Source organism: Macaca nemestrina, chromosome 6 (assembly GCF_043159975.1).
Source record: "Macaca nemestrina isolate mMacNem1 chromosome 6, mMacNem.hap1, whole genome shotgun sequence".
Lineage (NCBI taxonomy): Eukaryota > Metazoa > Chordata > Mammalia > Primates > Cercopithecidae > Macaca > Macaca nemestrina.
The window spans coordinates 23,436,466-23,457,699 of NC_092130.1; the positions used below are offsets into that span (position 1 = coordinate 23,436,466).

The 21,234-nt window shown below is 42.3% G+C and overlaps 1 protein-coding gene across 1 annotated transcript in view; it reads left to right on the plus strand.

The window, feature by feature from the left end:
* LOC139363724 (T cell immunoglobulin and mucin domain containing 4) overlaps positions 1–21,234 on the plus strand; it is a 43,343-nt gene that overhangs the window by 13,922 nt on the left and 8,187 nt on the right. The window contains exon 5 of the mRNA XM_071098157.1: positions 1,223–1,306. Within this exon, the coding sequence (XP_070954258.1) occupies positions 1,223–1,306 (84 nt within the window). The remainder of the gene's footprint in view (positions 1–1,222; positions 1,307–21,234) is intronic.

The window sequence follows — 21,234 nt, forward strand, 5'->3', positions numbered from 1 at the left end:
GTCTTACTGAATCAGATGACTGACAACTTCTTTGGGTCTTTTGTGCCATAAAATCCCCCTGCGGCAAATTGGCCTCAGGGCAGCCTTTGTAGTTTGTTCCTTCTTGTGGCTAAGACAGACAGACAGAGAGAGAGAGAGAGAGAGAAAAGAAGGAGGAGGAGGAGGAAGAGGAAGAGGAGGAAGAGGAGGAGGAGGAAGAGGAGGAGGAGGAAGAGGAGGAGGAGGAAGAGGAGGAGGAGGAGAGGAGGAGGAGGAGGGAGGGAAAAGGAAGGCCCTTCTTGATTGGTGCAGTTCTCCGCAGTAGCTCATGGTACATCTCTAGGATGTTTGCTTTTAGACTCTAGGCTAAGTAGCACTTAGATGTCTCATTCTAATTTCCCACATCTCTAGGATGTTTGCTTTTCGACTCTAGGCTAAGTAGCACTTAGATGTCTCATTCTAATTTCATGCACACAAATCTTCTTTGTTGAGACTGCTGAGGGGTTTACTCATTCAAAGCATTGGCTTTTTAGAGTGGAGGGAGAATCAGTCACTCTTTCATTATTTATCTTGTCATCTACCCATCAGAACTTCTTTAAGTAGTTACTGGGGCCTGGGACGGGGTATACCCTGAGATAAGACATGATTGGCATCCTTGGGGGTGCTAAAGAGGACCACTTGGGGTTGATTCCCCAGTTCTATTACTTTTTCCTGGGATCCCTGGCCTCAGTTTATTCCTAGGTTTGTTGTAGAGTTGTGTAACTTCATGCATGTAAGGACTTAGAAGAGTGCCTGGCACATTTGTAAGCACTCACATGGGAGGTGTTACCGTAATGGAGCTAATATTCTAGCAAAGGAAACCACACATCTGTAAGGTAAGTAAATCAGTGTTTGTCATAGTACAACACAGGGATATGATAGAGTGATTTCTGTGGGCGCTCTTGCTTCACTTTGCCTAAGTACAAATCCTGCCTTTTCCCTGCTTGTGTGATTTTAGCTAATCTACGTAATCTCTCTGGGTCTTAGCTTCCTCATTGGTAGAATGGGAATAACACCTATCCTGTGGCTCTTTCCAAGGATTAAATGGCAGAATCCATGTAGGTCACTTAGGACATTGTCTAGCACATCCTTTTTTTTTTTTTTTTTCAATGACAGAAGTCAGTATAGGGACAGTTGAGTACCAAAAGCAGGAAGACAAGCATTTACTTAAGTCTGTTTTCTGTTTTCCTTTGTTTTTCCAAAGAGTCCAAAGTTTGGGATCTCCCACCAACATCCCACGTGTCGATGTGGAAAACGAGTGATTCAGTGTCTTCTCCTCAGCCTGGAGGTAAGGGGGCTGTGATTTTTTATTTTATTTTATTTTACTTCATTAATTTCTCTTTCTTTCTTTGTTTCCTTTTTTTTTTTTTTTTTTTTTTTTTTGTAGAGAGGAGGTCTCACCATGTTGCCAGGCTGGTCTCAAACCTCTTGGCCTCAAGTGATCCTCCTGCCTTGGCCTCCCAAAGTGCTAGAGCCACCTGCCTGGCCTGGGGCTGTGTCTTATGAGTGGCTTGTCTTTGGATGTGGAAACAATCTGTCATCTGTCTGGTTGTCTTGGGATTCAACTATTCTGGCTCCTTTGTGGCCACGTACCACATCCTCTTGCCACCTGGGGTGAAAGCAAAACATGCTGCAAGCATCAGTTCTGGCCTCTCCTCTCCTCCGCTCATCTCCGAAGCCCCTCTGTTGAAATCTTCTTTCTTCCTTAGCAACTGCGGACCTGACACCAGGAATGATAGTAGGAAAACCACCTATTCATTTTTCAAATTTTTATTTTAAATTACACAAATATCACACTAATGCATTTTTGTTAGGGGTGCATAAAAACAGATAGAAATAAAATTCTCTTTCACTCCTTGTCCTCAATCCCAGATGCCTGCCATGAGATAATAACTGTTATTAGTTGAAGATGACCATTCTAGGTCTTTCTTCCATTTCCTTATGTGTCTACATAGATGTAGAAATGTATAGTTCAGTTTTGTGCATGTTTTTAAACAGTGTTATCATACTATATGCAGCATTCTGCATTTTGTTTTATTCACTTATTGTTATATATTGGTCCACTTTCTTCTTTAATCTATGTAGGTATGTATCATTATGTCAAATTGCTGTGTAGTATTTCATATTATGAGTACTCACAGTATTTATTTTCTATTGAGGGGCATTTAGATTGTTTCAATGTTTCCTTTTTATAAACAGTGCGGCAGTGAACATCCTAGGACGTGCGTGCCTCCCTAACCATTCATGCAAGTGTTTCTGTAGTTAGGATGGGGATCAAAAAGTAAAAATTACTGGTTAAAAGAAATGTGCACCTTTAAATCTAATAGCTTGTAGAAAAATGTTCTCAGAAAAGGCTGTGCCAATTTATTTTTCCACCCATAGAGTATCTGCTTTCCCATATCCTCCCTACACTTGATATGACCATTTGTGTAACTTTTTCAATCTTATGAGAAGAAAATGTCATCTTGTTGTTTTTTTTTTTTTGAGACAGAGCCTCACTCTGTAGCCCAAGTTAGAGTGCAGTGGCATGATCTCCGCTCATTGCAACCTCCGCCTCCTGGGCTCAAGCGATTCTCGTGCCTCAGCCTCCCGAGTAGCTGGGACTACAGGTGCATGCCACCATGCCTGACTAATTTTTTGTATTTTAGTAGAGATGGGGTTTCACCACGTTGCCCTGGGTGGTCTTGAACTTCTAAGCTCAGGCGATCCACCTGCCTCGGCCTCCCAAAGTGCTGGGGTTACAGGCATGAGCCACCTTGCCCGGCCCATCTTGTTCATTTCTTATCCTGATTAATGGAGAGTTTGAGTTCCTTTCTATATTTCTATTAGCCAGGAAACAGGTATCCTTTAATTCTGTGAAGGAAACAATGTAACATCACTCTCAAAAGTTCAGAAGAGTTCAGGCATGGTGACTCACGCCTGTAATCCCAGCTCTTTGGGAGGCTGAGGCAGGCGGATCATGAGGTCAGGAGATCGAGACCATCCTATCTAACAGGGTGAAACCCCGTCTCCACTAAAAAAAAAAAAAAAAAAAAAAAAAAGCCGGACGTGATGGCGGGCACCTGCAGTCCCAGCTACTCTACTCGGGAGGCTGAGGCAGGAGAATGGCGTGAACCTGGGAGGCGGAGCTTGCAGTGAGCCGAGATAGCGCCACTACACACCAGCCTGGGTGACAGAGTGACACTCTGTCTAAAAAAAAAGAAAAAGCTCAGAAGACAGAATTGGAGGAAATAGACAAGAGTGAATGGAAGGGGACAGGTTTTGAAGTAAGACTGTAACTCAGGATGAAATGCCAGGGGGACCTGACATTAAGACGCTTTGGCCTGCACTAACTCATACAGTGGGAAAACAGAAAATCTGGACTAGGAGTTGATAATTTAAGGGAAATGGGGTGCCAAAGATCCAAACCCTCTTTGTTTATGGGATGGGGTAAGGATAGGGGACTATTTTCTGACAAAGAAAGAGAAGGCAGTGACTAGAAAGGTGATGGAAAGTAGGGAGAGCATTCTAACACCATCATCCTTTATTCCATTTAAATCTTGAACTATTTTACATTGAATTACAAGGGAACAAGAGGTCGTGTGATTTTTACCTTCCATAAGCTTCTTGATAGTTTTCATTTCTCTCCTCCTTGACCAAATGCCAGAAGAGAGAACCCTTGCTGCTGGCCTGAAGAGGAGGTTGGTGTGAGAAGGCCAGTCAGTCTCCATGGAACATTTAGTCATTAGGGATGAAAAGCAGGGTTTATTGAGCACGTATTATGTGCTAGGTCAGTGTCAAGTTGTCTTCCTGGGCCACTTCATTTAATCCCTCTTTAGCAAATGCTCATATTTTTGTTTTATCTAAATCTCCCAAGGTCACTCAGCTCTCAGGTGTCCAGTCCGGGATGTCTAGCTCTGATTCTACACTCTTTAGATATCATTTTATTTTATCTGGCTTTCTAATCTGAAATTAAAAGTCATATTCTTTTAACCACTATTCATTTATTTTAAATCACACAAACATTACACTCTTGCTTTTTTGTTAGGGGTATATAAAAACAGATAGAAATAAAATTCTTTCACTCCTTACTTCCTCTCTTCCCACTGTTCTTTTGGTAATGAAACATTCATAGTGATAATTATGGTTAACATCCCCCGAGGACTTATCTATGCATTAGGTACTGTGATCAGCGTTTTTGCATTAATTTTCTTATTTGAATCTCACAACAACCTCCTAGGCAATTATAGATATTATCCTCATTTTATAGGTAAAGAAATGGAGGGTCAGATACTTTATTAGGGAAGCTAACACCTACCATTGTAGGTCTGCCATTGTTTTAACACCATACACGTTACATGTATTATCTCTTTTGATTGTCCACAAATTCCTAAGAAATGGGTACCAGTATCACCTCCATTTTAGAGCCCTTGAAGATTAAAAACTTGCCCAGTAAATGGCCGACCTGGATCTAACCCATGTCTTTTCAACTCTAAATCACTCTAGCACCATGCTGCTCTGCTTCCTCCTGGTCTCCCCTCTGGTGCCTCTTACAGAATAAGACTACATCTTCATTCACGTGAAAACCCTTTCAACCCACTTCAGAGGGCCTGCAGGCTTCTATGGGTTTTTCTTTCTCTGGCTAACAGTCCTCAATTCCCTCTCCATTTTTTCATGTAATTTTCGGATGGCAAAACTTCCGTGGTTGCGGGCTGATTTAAATCCTTAACGAGGGTCTTGTCAATCATTGTTCTCTAAAATTAGCATGACCCAGGGTAGCAATTTCTTGCCTCCACTTTAAGGCTGCCTAGAATGCAGCTCAGAGATGTAGAGTGACTTGTCTTAAGATCACACAGCTGAACAGCGGGAGAGCTGGGAGTCATACCCAGTTTTTAGAGATTTTAAACTGTGCCTATGGATTCCTGGATGGGGGATATCTGTAGATGAGCTTCTTGCGGGAAGGGCATGACCCTCCTGAAATTATATGCATAATTGTATGTATGTATGCACACATATTTTTTCTGGGGCAAAGTCCAGGACTTTCATTCAATTCTCTAAATACTCTACAAAGCCCTAAATGGCTAGGAACTATAATTCAGTAAAAAATACAAGCACAAACAGACAAAACAACAGTAACAACTCACGTGAAAATATGACATAGGTCCCACTCCCCGCAAATCTGTTAGAGTAATACAAACTCACACCTCGATACCTAGGAACTCTGATCATACTTTTTTGCCTATGGGATTAATTTTCTTTTTTTTTTTTTTTTTTTTTTTGAGGCAGAGTCTCACCTCTGTCACCCAGGCTGGAGTGCAGTGGCCATCCACTACCACCTCTGGCTAATTTGTGTGTGTGTGTATTTTTAGTAGAGATGGGGTTTCACCGTATTGACCAGACTATACATGAACTCCTGACCTTGTGATCCACCCACCTCAGCCTCCCAAAGTGCTGGGATTACAGGTGTGAGCCACTGCGCCCAGCTGGGATTCATTTTATTTCTTGCTTGGTAGCAGGAATGTGTGAAATGGCCCCCAGTTGCTCCCAAAAGGCCCCATCTCTACTGGGTAGGGACTCCGAAGCCAGGACATAAAAAGCCACACACCGGCCGGGCGTGGTGGCTCACGCCAGTAATCCCAGCACTTTGGGAGGCCGAGGTGGGCGGATCACAAGGTCAGGAGATCAAGACCATGGTGAAACCCCGTCTCTACTAAAAATAGAAAAAATTAGCCAGGCGCAGGGGCGGGCGCCTGTAGTCCCAGCTACTCGGGAGGCTGAGGCAGGAGAATGGCGTGAACCCGGGAGGCGGAGCTTGCAGTGAGCCGAGATTGCGCCACTGCACTCCAGCCTGGGCGACAGAGCGAGACTCCGTCTCAAAAAAAAAAAAAAAAAAAAAAAAAAAGCCACACACCTATGCCATTTCCTAAATAAAATCAGGTGGCCTGGGATTAAGTTCCCTACTGATTGTATCTCAGGCTTATGTTCACTGCCTCTATAACATCTCAAATTCCTATCCTTTCTTTTTTGTACTTTCTTCTCATAGCCTGTTGGGTAGCATTAGGTGGGAGTTGAAAGAGTTGAGTCAGGGAGCCCAAAGGCTCCTGATTATATCCTACCTCTGCCATTTTGTGAGATTTTTGTTTTTCTTGTAGAATCTCAGGTGAGTTATTTCTTCTATCCTTTTCTGAATCTCAGTTTCCTCAAAATGTAAAATGGGGATAACAGTAGTGCTTATTGTGTAGGGCTGTTAAGTGACAATATGCATGAGAAAAATGCCTAGTACATAATTATTGGCTTGTAAATAATAGTCATTAGGAGGGACTTCTATTTTTTTCTTTTCTTTACATCTCTGCTGCTATTCCAGATCACAAACCTTCATTTTCAGGCAGTCCAGCAGGGTAACAAGAGGCCACCTCTGCCAGCTCCCAACTGACTGGCTGTTTCTGATAAGTACATAGATACTTTTTGGTTTTACGATTTTTTTAACTACTAATCACACTAGGGAAACAGCTGAGGAGTAACAAAATCACAAACCCTGAGAAGTTACAAAAGCTTTTACAATCTCATAGTTGTAATTCTCAGTATTAGAACAGATCTGAGATTCTGAAAGCTTTTCACTGAGCTCTGTTTAGATGGTTCTGTAGAACTCTCAATTACTGGTTTTATTCCTGTGGGTGAACATCTTTAATTTTCAACTGCCTCTCAGTTGTTTTGTTCTCACATTGCTCAATCTATTGAGGCTCCAGTCTATAATTTAGGCTTGAGAATCAAGTTACAGCTGAAAAAGAGCTGCGGTCCAGTTTGCCATCCAAATGCTTCCAGGTTTGTGTTATTTATTTTACAGAGCAACTCCATGTACATACCTTCTAGCTCAATGCTCTCCTCCAATTTTTAGGTGGCTGGTCTGCAGATATCAACCAAAGAAGACCTACTTAGTGTGGCAAATTCTAACGTCCACTCTCTGGATGCCAGATACAGGGCTCAGAGATGTAGAATGATTTACCCAAGGTCACACAGCTAGACAGAGGGAGAACTGGGACTCACACTCACATTTCAGGGATTTTAAACTTGTGTCTACGAACTTCTGGGGGATGTGGGGGGTGGGGGGCGGGGCGGAAGTCTTGTCTGTGGAATACTAGGAAACTAAGAAGATGGGAAATTGAGACCTAGAGAAGGCCAAGGAATTGAGAGAAGCCTTGTAGTGAGTTAGGAAGAGAGCTAAGGCAAGAGGCCAGTGGTCCTGATCCCGTATAGAACTGGTCTTTGCTCCCAGACTGGCAGTTACTGTTTCTCAGCAGAGCTTTCTTGAAGGCAGGGTTCCTTACTTACTCCTAAAATATGAGGTTTCACTTTTTCTTGTGCCCCAAATGAATCATTATATCTATAATCAGCAGGAAGTCAAAACTGTAGGGCAAATTCAAATTGAAAGCACCAAAAAACACATGAGGACTTTGCTGTCAATATTCAAATTGGGAAAAATGAAGATTGCTCTGACAATAACAACATTTTTCTTTCCTTGTGATACTTAACGGTAGTTATTTCTTGGTTCCGGGGACAAGAATATGGGGGAGTGGGTTAGGGATGAGTTGAGAAACAGTTTTTTTCTATTACTATATATTTTTATTTTGCAAAGCCAGTCAAAGCTTTGAGGTCCAAAACAAGCTGGCCTTTCCATGGAAGCATGTTCAGAGGGAAATGTGGCTGGACATGGAATTTTAAATCTGTACCGTGTAACTCTGGCATTTGGTTTGGATATATGACAATAGGTAATATATTTGCCTGCTACTTCATGTGGCATAGGGTATGTAAAAATGAGTAAGTCATGGCCTTCGTCTTTAAAGTGATCACACTTCAGTGGGATGGACAGGCTTGTGCATAACAAACCATCCTTTAGTGAGCTCTGCTTTGAGATAGAGGTAAGAAAAGGTTCACTGGGGCCCAAGATGGAAGAGGTGAAAATGAAAATGAGGGCCAGGGTCAGGGCTGATTTTACATTGACCTTTGAATTGGTTCTTCAAGGAGAAAATGCTATTAAGGAGGGAAGAGCCAACAGGATGGAAGAACAGCATGAGCAAAGACAGGCAAATGTAATACAAGCATGATGTCTTTGGTGATTATTTAACAGTCTGGTTTAATCCAAAAATAGGGATAGGAAGCTGGTAATGGTCTAGGTTCTTGAGGGACTTGTATGATCGACTAAAGAATTTATCTTTTATTTCAGAGTCATGAGGAATCGTTCACGTTTTTTGAGTAGGGAGTGACATTTTCAGTTGTTTTAGGAAAAATTGCTCTGGCAAGGATATGGAAGATGGATTAGATGGGAGCAAGGCTGGAGGCTCCTACAATACTTCAGGTGAAGCACGAGTGTCTAGATTAGAATGATAGCAGCAGTAACAATAGAGAGGGGACAGGGTAACAGCCATTTAGCAATTAGGAGTCAGAGGACTTGGTGGCCCGAGTGGAGAATGAAGGATGGCTAATTCTCTGCAGCTGGGAGAATGGGTCAATGTGTGGGTTAACTGGTAAAGGAGCTCCGTGAGGAAGAGTTAAGTTTGTGTGTGAGATCTTGAGTTTGAAATGCCTCTGAGAAGTGTCTAACAGGCAGTTGGAAGTGTGGGTCTGGGCTGACTCATGGATTCCTGGGTGGGTGTCTTTGCTAATTGGCACTTATATCTGATCAAAATAATTACTACAATGATTCACATTATAAGTGCTAAATAAAGACTTGCCAGTATACCAATACTTTCATGCATATTCTCTCAAAAGGGATAGTACAAGACTAAGGATATAATTTGGGAGGTCATTGCTCATAAATGGCACTTATTGAGTACTTATTATATGCCAAGGCTTGGCTCAATGTGTCCAGTGCATTGTCTCATTGTGAGCAATTGTCTGAATCTGCGAGGAAGATTCTATTATAAGGTCCACGATAAATGAGAAAAACTAAGGTTTGAAGAGGTTTAAAAATTGGCCAGAATTTGAATCCCAGGTCTCTTTGGTGCTTGAACCTGAGCTCTTACACATTTTATTATCTTGCCCCATTAGCAGAGGAGGGATAATGGAACTTCCTGTATAATCACCTAAAGATATTGTGTGAGATGAAGAGAGAAATGAAGAGGTGCAAAGGAAGACTCTCTCCCCACAAAGAAGCAGTACGCTGGGGGAGCTTGTGGTGGAGGAAGGAAAGCCAGCTAAGGAGCTACTCCTAAGTCAGCTAAGGAGCTAGACAAGGAGATACCAAAAGTAGAATGGGATGCATAAGCGCACAAGGGCAGAGGAAGCTGGGCTGTCAAAGCCTAGGGAGGGTGTAGTTAAAGATTCGGAAATTCTAGGAGGAGGCTTTTAGAGAGGTGACTGCGTACTGCAGCAGGGTCACCATGAAGTGGACAGAGAGTGTGAGCTCTGTGGGTGGACTTCATGAAATCCCGAAATGAGCAATTGCTGGAGGATGAATGTTTGATGTTCTTTCAAGAAATTTAGAGGGAAGGCAGGGTAGAGAAGGAAGGAGCTGTTGAATGAGCAAGGTGTATTCTGGCATGGCATAGGAGGATGCAGTCAAATGTGGCAGAGGTAGGTTGATCTAGACCTGGAGATAAGAGAGAAGAGGGTGAGGAGAGAATAAATGAAGGTGTGAGAACAATCAGATCTCATGTTGACCTCAAGGAGGTAGGAGAAGATTGGGGAACCAGGACCTTGAACTTGGAGGTCATCTAATCCATGAATACCAGACCTGATCATGCATTGGAATCACAGGGAACTCAGTAAAAATATAGGTCTCCTTAGTGTACCCAAGACTTGCAGATGAGAACCTCTGGCAGTGGGGTCAAGAAATCGTATGTTTAACAAACCTCAGATGAGTCTTTTGAAGCCACAGCCCTGGTCCCAAGAAGGCAGTTAGGAATTACTAGTATAGTACACTCTCCTTATTTTACAAATAAGGAAATTGAGGCATAGAGACATTTAAAAAGTTTAAAGAGGAGTGAGCACTCATCCTTAGGTAGGAGTCTCTTCTGGCTCCCAAATTAGAGCTCATTGCCCTACGTTGCACTATTTTAATAAAGTAAAGATAAAATTGAGCCCTGTCAGAACCTGACACTTTTCTGAGCCTTTCGCTGATCAAGGGCATGGAAAAGTTGTAGGAGGAACTGCCATTCTCAGTGCAAGTTCAGCAGAAGGAACAGAGAAAGGCAGAGGAATGAAGCAAAGGACATTTGTACTCATCAATGCCATTGTTAGGGAGAAATAAATTGGATGCACTTGATTTCAAAGTCAACATCTTTCATGAGGTATTAACAGATTTGTTTTATCCCTCATGCCCAGTGCTGTTCACAGGCTTGAATCAGTTGGTAACCCGGCTGGGGGATAAAGGAAAAGGACAAAAGTGGATTCTTATTATTTTTTCTCACAATAGCATTTTAGTCTACCAACTGTACAATTTTTTTATTAATAACACTGGAATTGAACCCATGTAATTCTAGCATCTAATAGCTCACCTTCAGAAATGTCAACCAAATAAGATCAAATAAAATTGCCAAGTTTTAAAAGAGGTATATCCATGTAAGAGAAACAAAGAGTGAAAAAGAAATAAGGGGTGAGCTGTTGAAACACAACACAAAGCCAGCCCCAAGATAGGTCCTCATTGACGGCTAAACTGAGCTGGGTGGACCCCCTCTGTAGGTCAAAACGTCTCTCGGACGCAGAGCCAGAGAGGGGTTTCTAGGCACTGGAGAGGTCTCTGGTTTCACAGCGGGTAGAATAAATCAGTAAACCTCAGTGAGTTCTGCAGTGTGGTCTCTCTGTTTTCTGCCCTGTAAACAAGTCAACAAATAAAGGTACAAATGCCCTTTGGCAAGATCTACCATCTGTAATTGGGGACTGTTGAACCCTGTGATACTCAACAGTACAATGGAGGGGAAAAGAAGTGGAACCTGGAATCAGATGTCATTGCACTACCATTCACTGGCTCTCATTATTACTAATGCAGCCTTGGGCAAGACATGGACCCCTCAGAGCTTTCATTCCTCCTCTTTCTTTCTTTCTTTCTTTTTTTTTTTTTTTTTTGAGACAGAGTCTTGCTCTGTCGCCCAGGCTGGAGTGCAGTTGCATGATCTCGGCTCACTGCAAGCTCCGCCTCCTGGGTTCACGCCATTCTCCTGCCTCAGCCTCCTGAGTAGCTGGGACTACAGGCGCCTGCCACCACGCCCGGCTAGTTTTTTGTATTTTTGGTAGAGATGGGGTTTCACCGTGTTAGCCAGGATCTCCTGACCTCGTGAGCCGCCTCAGCCTCCCAAAGTGCTGGGATTACAGGCGTGAGCCTGGCCTTTCCTCCTCTTTCAATAAGTCTGCCCAAGTTTGCTTAGCTCATAGACTCATATTAAAGCTCCAATAAGATAATGTATGTGAAAGTGCTTTGTGCACTTTCAGATGCTTACGTTGTACTCGCAATAATAATCATCGATAATAATGATTATTATAATCTCTTTTCCAAAAACTGTACCCATCCAGGTGGCGGAGGACTGGGGTTTCATTTCTTTTCTTTCTTTCTTTTTTTCTTTTTTTGAGATGGAGTCTCACTCTCTCACCCAGGCTGGAGGGCAATGGCGCCATCTCAGCTCACTGAAACCTCTGCCTCCTGTGTTCAAGTGATTCCCCTGCCTCAGCCTCCTGAGTAGCTGGGATTACAGGCACACACCATCATGCCCGGCTAATGCTTTTTTCTTTTTCTTTTTTTGTATATTTGTAGAGACAGGGTTTCACCATGTGGCCAGGCTGGTTTTGAACTTTTGACCTCAGGTGATCTGACCACCTCGGCCTCCCAAAGTGCTGGGATTATAGGCATGAACCACTGTTCCCATTGTATTCAGTCTCCAGCACTCATCTTGCCACGTTTTCCAAAGTCCGTAGAGCCCAGAGGATAAGAGCTTGGGCTTCGAAGGTAGATGATCCTGGCTCCGAGATTTGCTCTGTCCCTTCCTACTATGCAACTTGAGCAAGTTGCCTCACTTCTCTAGGCCACAAGTTTCCCACTGTGAGATGAGGACAATAATGGTAACTACTGCCGAGCATCTTCTGAGAATCAACTAAGAACACGAGAAGTACTTCACATTGCACTTGGCATGCAGTAAGTGCTCAGTATATAGTAGCCATTTATTATTATTGTTGTTGTTATCAATAATTCTGAGACTTTTAGGTCAAATGCAGATCTTCCTACCTCCCTCAATCAAGATTTATTTACTTTTGTTTTCGAGATAGGGTCTCGTTCTGCAGCTCAGGCTGGAGTGCAGTGGTGCGATCATGGCTCATTGCAGCCTTGATCTCTTGGGCTCAAGGGATCCTCCTGCCACAGCCTCCTGAGTAGCTGGAACTACAGGCATGTGCCACCACGCCCAGCTAATTTTTTTTATTTTGTAGAGGTGGTGTCTCCCTATGTTGCCCAGGCTGGTCTTGAACTCCTGCGTTCAAGCGATCTGGCCACCTAGGCCTCCCAAAGCGCTGGATTACAAGCATGAGCTACTGCACTTGGCCTCAGTGAAGATTTATTGATCAGCTAGTGTGGGCAAAGCACAGTGCTAGACATTGCCCTCCAGAGGAGAGTCCAGTGATGAAGGATTAGGAATGAGGTCTTATCTGTGCTCTACTGAGACCCTCGGCTATTGTCACACGAGAACAGAAGACTAAGGAGGTGACTCTAGGCTCTCACAGGGTTGACAAGATTTTGTTGCTAGGGTGTCTCAAGAGCAGTGGAAGGTTGAGGCCAAGGTTCAGAACCAAGGTGCCTCTGGAACAATGGTGTTCTAGAATCTCTGGTTTTCTTCTATCTACCTAATCTGCGTGAAATATGACAGTATCTCACCATTTCTTCCTCTTTCTGAAACACATTGGGTGCGAACACAACTTGCTCTCTGTTCTCTTTCATAATTACCAACATGGACCCCACCCAATTCTTCCCTTTGACCTAAGGAACGCCTGGATGTATGTAATGCTCTGTTGATTTATTCATTTAAGTGTATATATTCATTTAAGTGTATAAAAACATGTAGAGGCCTTCAGAATTTAAAGCAAGTATGCGAATTCAATAAATGTGTGCTTCCACTTTCAACAGGGGTTTTGAAATTCTAGATCTGTGTTAGTGCTGCTGAGAAAGGTCAGAAAATATGAATTCTGAGTAGAGGTCAGCAAAATAGGTAGTCCCTTCCTTTGTTATTTATGTAAAATCTTGTGCAAATGAACATTTCTCTCTAGATTTCAGCTTCCCTCTTGACAAATTAAAAAAAAAAGAAATTGGAGGAGACAATTTCAAATCCTTCCCAACTCTTAAACATTCAGATTGTGATTTTTGGATTCTTTTGCTGTCTTTTGGATATATTAAGACCATATAGCCCATGATCCACAGGGGGCAGCGTAAGCCCGAGGCTACCCATGAAAGAAAAGAAACTGTTCTCTGAAGGCTTGCACTTGTCACTTCTAAAATTCCAGGATTGCGTTAAAATTGTATCTTTGAGTTGACTTATTTCAGAACTAATTTTGTTTTAAACATAGGACAGATGAGTCCCAGCATCTATGAATTCAATGATGAGTCAACATATGTGATATCTGTTTTAAAATGCACCCACTGAGAAGACAGAGTGCTCTTCTTTTCAGTTGATTTCTGGCTTGAAGCTCACTCATTAGAGAATTTGTGTTTTCAAGTAGGATTATAATCTGCTTTTTTTCTTTTCTGTCAGACTCGTTAAAAACATTTTTTTTTTTTGAGTCATTCAGAGTTGGTTTCAAATATCCTTTAATTGTTTGTGTCACCTTGGGCAATCAATGTAACTTCTTTTAGCCTCAGTTTACCATCTGTAAAATGGGTTTATGAGCATTAAATGTGATAATTTGGCCAGGAGTGGTAGCTCACGCTTGTAATCTCAGCACGTTGGGAAAACGAGGTGGGAGGATCACTTGAGTCCAGGAGTTTGAGACCAGCCTGGACAACATAGCAAAACTCCATCTCTACCAAAAAAACCAAAACCAAAACCAAAAACAACAACAACAAAAAAACCACTAGCTAGGTGTGGTGGCATACACCTGTAGTCCCAGCTATTTGGGAAGCAGAGGTGAGGTGGGAGCATACCCTGAGCCTGGGAGGTTGAGGCTGCAGTGAGCCCTGATTGAACACTGCACTCAAGCCTAGGCAACAGAGCAAGACCCTGTCTCAAGTTTTTTAAAAAATGATGATTTATATGAAGTGCTTATAACTGTACATGACACATAGTAAGCACTCAATAAATGTATTCAAAGAGAAAGTCTCTGCTAATTTTAAAGCAAGTTTCTATGAATAGGATGGGAATGGGGATATTAAAAGTGGATTCTTAAAATATCTTCTTGTCTAAAAGTGTAATGCCACTTCAGAACTGCACATAGCACAGTTCTAATTGAGTGACAGAGCAGGTTCTGGTGTACCACGGTAAGCACAGCCATGTTGAAAAGGAAGTCTATCATCACCCTAAGTTCTGAAGGCTCTTACAATTAAATTTAATTCCTTGAAACCATGGGGGTTGTTTTTGCACCAGTAGACCAGTAGGGATCTGCAAACTTTTTCTGTAAAGGGCCAGAAAGGGCCGGGCGCGGTGGCTCACACCTGTAATCCCAGCACTTTGGGAGGCCAAGGTGGGCGGATCACAGCTCCTCAAGGTCAGGGGTTCAAGACTAGCCTGGCCAACATGATGAAATCCTATCTCTACTAAAAATACAAAAATTAGCCAGGCCTGTAATCCCAGCTACTCGGGAGACTGAGGCAGGATAATCGCTTGAACCTGGAGTGCCACTGTAGTGCCAACAGATAAAGAGATTACCACTGTTACAGGTTGGACTATATCCTTTTACTTTTCAGATTTTTTTTTGGAGGGGGGAGGGGACAAGATCTCGCTCTGTTGCCCAAGCTGTAGTATAGTGGCCCAATCATAGCTCACTGCAGCCTAGAATGCCTGGCTAATCTGTTAAAACAATTTTTTGTAGAAAGAGCATCTTGCTATGTTTCCCAGGCTCGCCTCAAAGTTGTGGCCTCAAATGATCCTTCCACCTTGGCCTCCCAAAGTGCTAGAATTACAGGCATGATCCTTGCCCAGTCTTTTTAATTTTCCTCATAACAATAGATTATTGTTTTTCATAAAAACTTTCAATTTTTTCTTTTCACAATCATTCTATGTTCTTTTAAACTCACTTTAATTTTCATTAAACAGTTTCATTCAAGAAATCTTTCCCACAAAGCTGCTATATACCATTCATATATTCGATAGAATACTGTGAAATGGCTGATATTTAAACCATTTTCTTTTCTTTCTTTTTTTTTTTTTTTTTGAGACAGAGTCTCACTCAGTTGCCCAGGCTGGAGTGCAGTGGCACGATATTGGCTCACTGCAACCTTTGCCTCTCAGGCTCAAGCCATTCTCCTGCCTCAACCTCCGGAGTAGCTGGGATTACAGGCACCCGCCACCACACTCAACTAATTTTTGCATTTTTAGTAGAGACAGGGTTTCACCATGTTGGCCAGGCGGGTCGTGAACTGACCTCAGGTGATCCATCTTCCTTGGCCTCCCAAAGTGCTGGGATTACAGGTTTGAGCCACTGCACCCGGCCCTTAAACCATTTTCTTTAAAGCTTGTTTTCAAATAATTTTAGGCTCACGAGAACTTGCAAAAATAGTACAGTGAGGTTCTCCTGTATTCCTCCAGTGTCCCCCAGTGATCACATCTTACATAACGATAGCACATTGTCCAAACCAGGAAACTGACGCTGGCACAATACAATTAACTAGTGTATTAATCCTAGCAGGCCTTTGTTGGGTTTTATATGTACTTACTGTTAAAAATTCTTTGGACATAAAAAAACAAGCAGTATATATCTATTGGGCAGTTTGCTTTCCATGTCAGTACTTTTAGATCTGGAGGGTGTCCCTTTTTAATAGCATCATTCTAACCGTTTTTTGGCTGTGGGTTACTGGGTTTCTAACACCTGTCTTCAAGGTTTCACATAGAAGGTCGCTTTGACGCTGCTTCGGGGAAATGACACACACCCCAAGAATTTGCTCTTGCCTCAAGCATCGTGGAGTTTCCAGTGATTAACACATGATACAAAGAAAATTTACCATTAAAAAATCACATTTGAGAAAATTTAGAAATTAGACAAAATTAAAATGGTACTGGGAAGAATAATTATAATTCTCTTGGTATTTCTACTTGAAAGCAGATGTATTCAGTCTTTATGTTTCTTTTTAGTTTTCTTTGGGGAATGAGTATACAAATATTTAAAAATACACAATTGTATTTCTGTATGTATTTTAAGTATTTGCATACTCATTTCCTATACTAAGTGTAGTTTTATATCCTTTTAAAAGAGTATTGTGTAATGATAATTTTTCTCAGTAAAATTCTTTATAAAAAGATATCCAGAATTAGAAAGGTTAAAAAGGACATAGGAGATCAGTTGGTGAAATATTAATATTTCCAGATGAATAAACTATGGCTCAGAGAAGGAAAGTATCTTAGCCAAGTTCACACAGCCAGAAAAGTTGAGATAAATACTTAGTGATGGCAGAGAGTCCCAGGATGCCACAGTGAAGACGGTTGAGGTGCAAGCACTTGGCAATACTCCAAGATCTAAAGTTAAATGTTACAGGAATTTCATTTTACCAAAGTGCCCATGCCTACCAAGAACACAAGAGACCAAAATACAAGCTAGAAAGCCAATATACTAACAGTTAGAATTCTATCTGCCAAGAGACCTAACCTGTAATCCTCCTGAAAACACATTTTCATCCTGTAGAAAAATCTAATATTAACCAGAAGGTTTGGTGAATCCATGTACCTAGGAAAAGTGGAGTTAATGTTAAGATTGTTTTGTTATTGCTTAAATTTTAATTAATTTAAGATACATCATACACACACATGGAAAAAGTACAAAGCATACAAAAAATGTTAACGTGAAAAGTCAATCTTCCTTTCATCTCTTGTGCCTGTCCCAGAGCCACTGTTCTTTTGGAAGGTCTTAGGGACCACTGTCTCTGTGTTAGTTTCTTGTTGCTGCTGTAACAAATGACCTCACAGTTACTGGCTTAACGCACAAATTTATTATCTCACAGTTGTGAGGGTAGAAGCTCTAAAATCAAGGTGTTGGCAGGGCTATATTCATACTGGATTTGTTAGGGGATAATTTGTTTCTTTGCTTTTTCTAGTTCCTAGAGGCATTCCTTGGCTTGTGACCCCTTCCTTCATCTTGAAAGTCAGCAGCATAGCATCTTCAAATATCTCTGTGAGCTCTTCTTCCTTTATCACACATCCTCTGACTTCTCTAATGTTCTTGCCGCCTCCTCATAAGGACCCTTGTAATTACATTAGACCCACCAGATAATCCAGGATAATCTTCTCATTGCAAGATCCTTAACTTAATGACATTGCAAAATCTCTTTTGCCATGTAAGAGAACATATTCACAGTTTCTGAAGATTAGGATATGGACATATTTGGGTGTCATTATTTTGCTGACCACAGTCTCCAAACTACATTTGAGAGACGAATGACTCCTTCTTCTCTAGACCAGACTAATAATGTGTTCTGATGAAAAATAATGTATTCTTATTATTAAGATGCTTATTTATATTTGTTTACCAATTTGTTCTGTACACTATGAAATATATCCTTCTGGAAAATGTTTAAAAGATAAAATATACATAAATGTAAATAGAAGATGTCATTTTCCCCACAGCCAGTGGATTGCCTACTACACTCATGGTAAGTACAAAGCCCTCTTTAGAGAATACTGTCCTAAACTATCCTTTTGCTACATTCAGTGCAAATCACTGTCCTGAACATTCCTTTCTTCTGTCAGTAGGACATGCTATTTACATGGTACAAGGCACTTGAGCTCCAGCATAATTAGGTTGTTAACAGTATAGGTATTTATGTCAGTCAGACAGTTCAAATACCAGCTCTACAGCTACCACCTGTCCAACCGCCATCACATTGCTCAACCCCATGGGCCTTGGTTTATTCACTGGCAATATGGCATAATGTCTGCCTCATAGGGTTGCTTGTGAGGATTAAATATTCAGTGTGAGGCCGGGTGCAGTGGTTCACGCCTGTTATCCCAGCACTTTGGAGGCCCAGACGTGCGGATCATTTGAGGCCAGGAGTTTGAGACTGGTCTGGCCAACATAGCAAGACCCCATCTCTACTAAAAATACAAGAAATTGGCGGTGCACACCTGTAATCCCAGCTACTTGGGAGGCTGAGGCATGAGAATCGCTTGAACCTGGGAGGTGGAGGTTGCAGCGAGCCAAGATCGCGCCACTGCACTCCAGCCTGGGCGACTGAGCGAGACTCTGTCTCCACAATAAATAAATAAATAAATAAATAAATAAATAAATAAAGTTCAATGGAATTTTAATAATAATATGATATTAGAGTTATACTCTTTGTAGTTTAATACTAGGATCTTTCATTGGATTTAGTCTTCTTACCTGTGCTCAGCACCCACTTCCTGACTTTTTTTTAGGTTAGTTACCCCATTTAAGGTTGCTTTCAATCTTTGTGTGTTGATTCTTTTGAATTTATTTCCTGGGGCTTCTGTAACACCAAGTACCACAAACTTAAAACAACAGAACTTTTTATTCTCTCTCGGTTCTGGAGGGCAGAAGTCTGAAATCAAGAGGTTGGCACGGCCATGCTCTTCTTGGAGGCTCTAAAGGAGAACCCTTCCTTGCCTCTTCCTAGCTTCTGGTACTCCGGGGATTCCCTGGCTTATGACAGCATCACTCCAACCTCTCCCGTCTTCACATGACCTTCTCTGTGTGTGTCTCTCTGTGACCCCTTCTCTTGAGGACACCAATCATTGGATTTAGGGCCTACCCTAAATGTAGAATGATTTCCTCTCAAGAGCTTAACTAATTACATCTGCAAAGACACTATTTCTAAACAATGTCACAGTCTGAGTTCCTGGGTGGATGTGATTTGGTGGGGAGAGGGAGTAGTGATACTATGCTACTCATTATACTTCCGTCTTGCAGAATTGCTTTACTACCAAGTTCTGGGAGGCTCCTGCCTTTGTCTCAGTGCACACGTGTCAGAGCTCAAGGACTTGAGAATCTAAGGGCTGGGGGAACACAGACAACCTGGAAATCAGTAGTGTTGCCGTTTCTAACCCCCATCCCCTCGCCACTGGCATGGCTACTTTTCACAAGGAAGAAAAAGCACCATCAACTTGTCCTCAGTGTTACCATTCTGTGTATGACACTGTAGCCCTTGGAGTGCTTCCCATTTGGGCTTTTAGCATCTTCAGAAGAAGAAGAAGAAGGAAAAAAGTGCTGTTTGGTATCATGCAGCAGCATTTGTGTTTGCAAAATGTCTCTCCCATTGGACGATTCCAATTTAAAATACAGATTAGCTCTGATAAAACTGACCCAGGCTGGCTTTTCCCTTTGATGGTTTCAATTTCAGGCTTATTCATCACAAATGATTGTAATACAACAGGATTTTGACAGAACAGGGGTAGGAGTTTTGAATTCTTACCTGCAATTTTCAGCTGTAGGGGATAATTGTAGAGAGAAAAACAACAACAATAACTTAGTTCTAGGATATGAAAACAGGCTGAATTTCTCCTTTGTTCCTAGGCATTTAACAAGTCACTTTCCTGATGAACAGATCAGCTCTCTGATACCAAATTCTGAGCCTTACAAAATCTCCCACATTTATCCTTTTGCCTTAAGTACAAAGGAAGCTCTGGGGAAACAATGATCAATTTCATTAATTATTAGCTTAGGTATTTATTATATCCAGGACCTCTCCCTGTGTGTTTTATTGAAGTTCTGTTTCTATTTTAAGATTTTATTGTACATATGACTTTACATCCCTCCTGGATGTTTTCCTCCTGGCCCCGGCTTCTGATACTGCTCTTACTTTCTGATCTCTCTGACCATTTCTTCTCTTTTTTTTTCTCCTCCACCTCCTCTGCTTACTTTTTAATGCTGATGTTTTCCAGGATCCCTGCTCTTCTGTTTGAACATGCAGCCCATGGATTTCTTTCTTTTTTCTTTTCTTTTTTTTTTTTTTTAAGATGGAGCCTCTCTCTGTTGCCAGGCTGGAGTGCAGTGGGGCAGTCTCGGCTCACTGCAATCTCCCCCTCCTGGGTTCAAGTGATTCTCCTGCTTCAGCCTCCCGATTATCTGGGACTACAGGCACACGCCACCACGCCCCGCTACTTTTTGTATTTTTAGTAGAGACGGGGTTTCACCATGTTGGCCAGGGTGATCTCGATCTCTTGACTTCTTGATCCCCTCACCTCAGCCTCCCAAAGTGCTGGGATTACAGGCGTGAGCCACTGTGCCCAGGCCGGATTTCTTATATACTCTGAGGAGGTCAACTGCTCCCTGGATATTGATGACTCCCAAATCAATATTTCCAGCTGCACCCTTTTCCTGAGTTTGATTTAGATTCAAATACATCAGAGGCTTGTTAGGCGACTTCTGCTTGCATGTGCCCCACAGTCACTCAGTGACTGTAAATGTGAACTCATCACCTTTCTCCCCTAGACTTACCCTTCTCTACTCCTGCCCCTGTTCCCAGTCTTAGTGGACAGCTCAGGCCATGGCCAGGTGTCTCAAGTAGGCACTGGTGAGGTAACAAAGACTTTTCTCTCTTTCTCACTCCCACATTCAACATCCATATCCTGTTGTTCTCCCTTCTAAGCATTTCTGAAATCTCTCTCTCTCTTCAGTTTTTTTTTTTTTTTTTTTGAGACGGAGTCTCTGCCGCCCGGGCTGGAGTGCAGTGGCCGGATCTCAGCTCACTGCAAACTCCGCCTCCCGGGTTCACGCCATTCTCCTGCCTCAGCCTCCCAAGTAGTTGGGACTACAGGCGCCCGCCACCTCGCCCGGCTAGTTTTTTTTGTATTTTTTAGTAGAGACGGGGTTTCACCGTGTTAGCCAGGATGGTCTCGATCTCCTGACCTCGTGATCTGCCCGTCTCGGCCTCCCAAAGTGCTGGGATTACAGGCTTGAGCCACCGCGCCCGGCTTCTCTCTTCAGTTTTACTAGCTCAGAATTTCAGACCTGGAATTAGATGATAACTGTCATCTTGGCTGTTCCCTTATCCTCCTAACTGGACCATATCATGCTTAAACATTTCTGTGGCTTTCCATTGCCTACGGAATCCAATGGAGACTCACCATCAGGAAACAAAGGCCCTCCCTGATTGGCTCTTGCTCA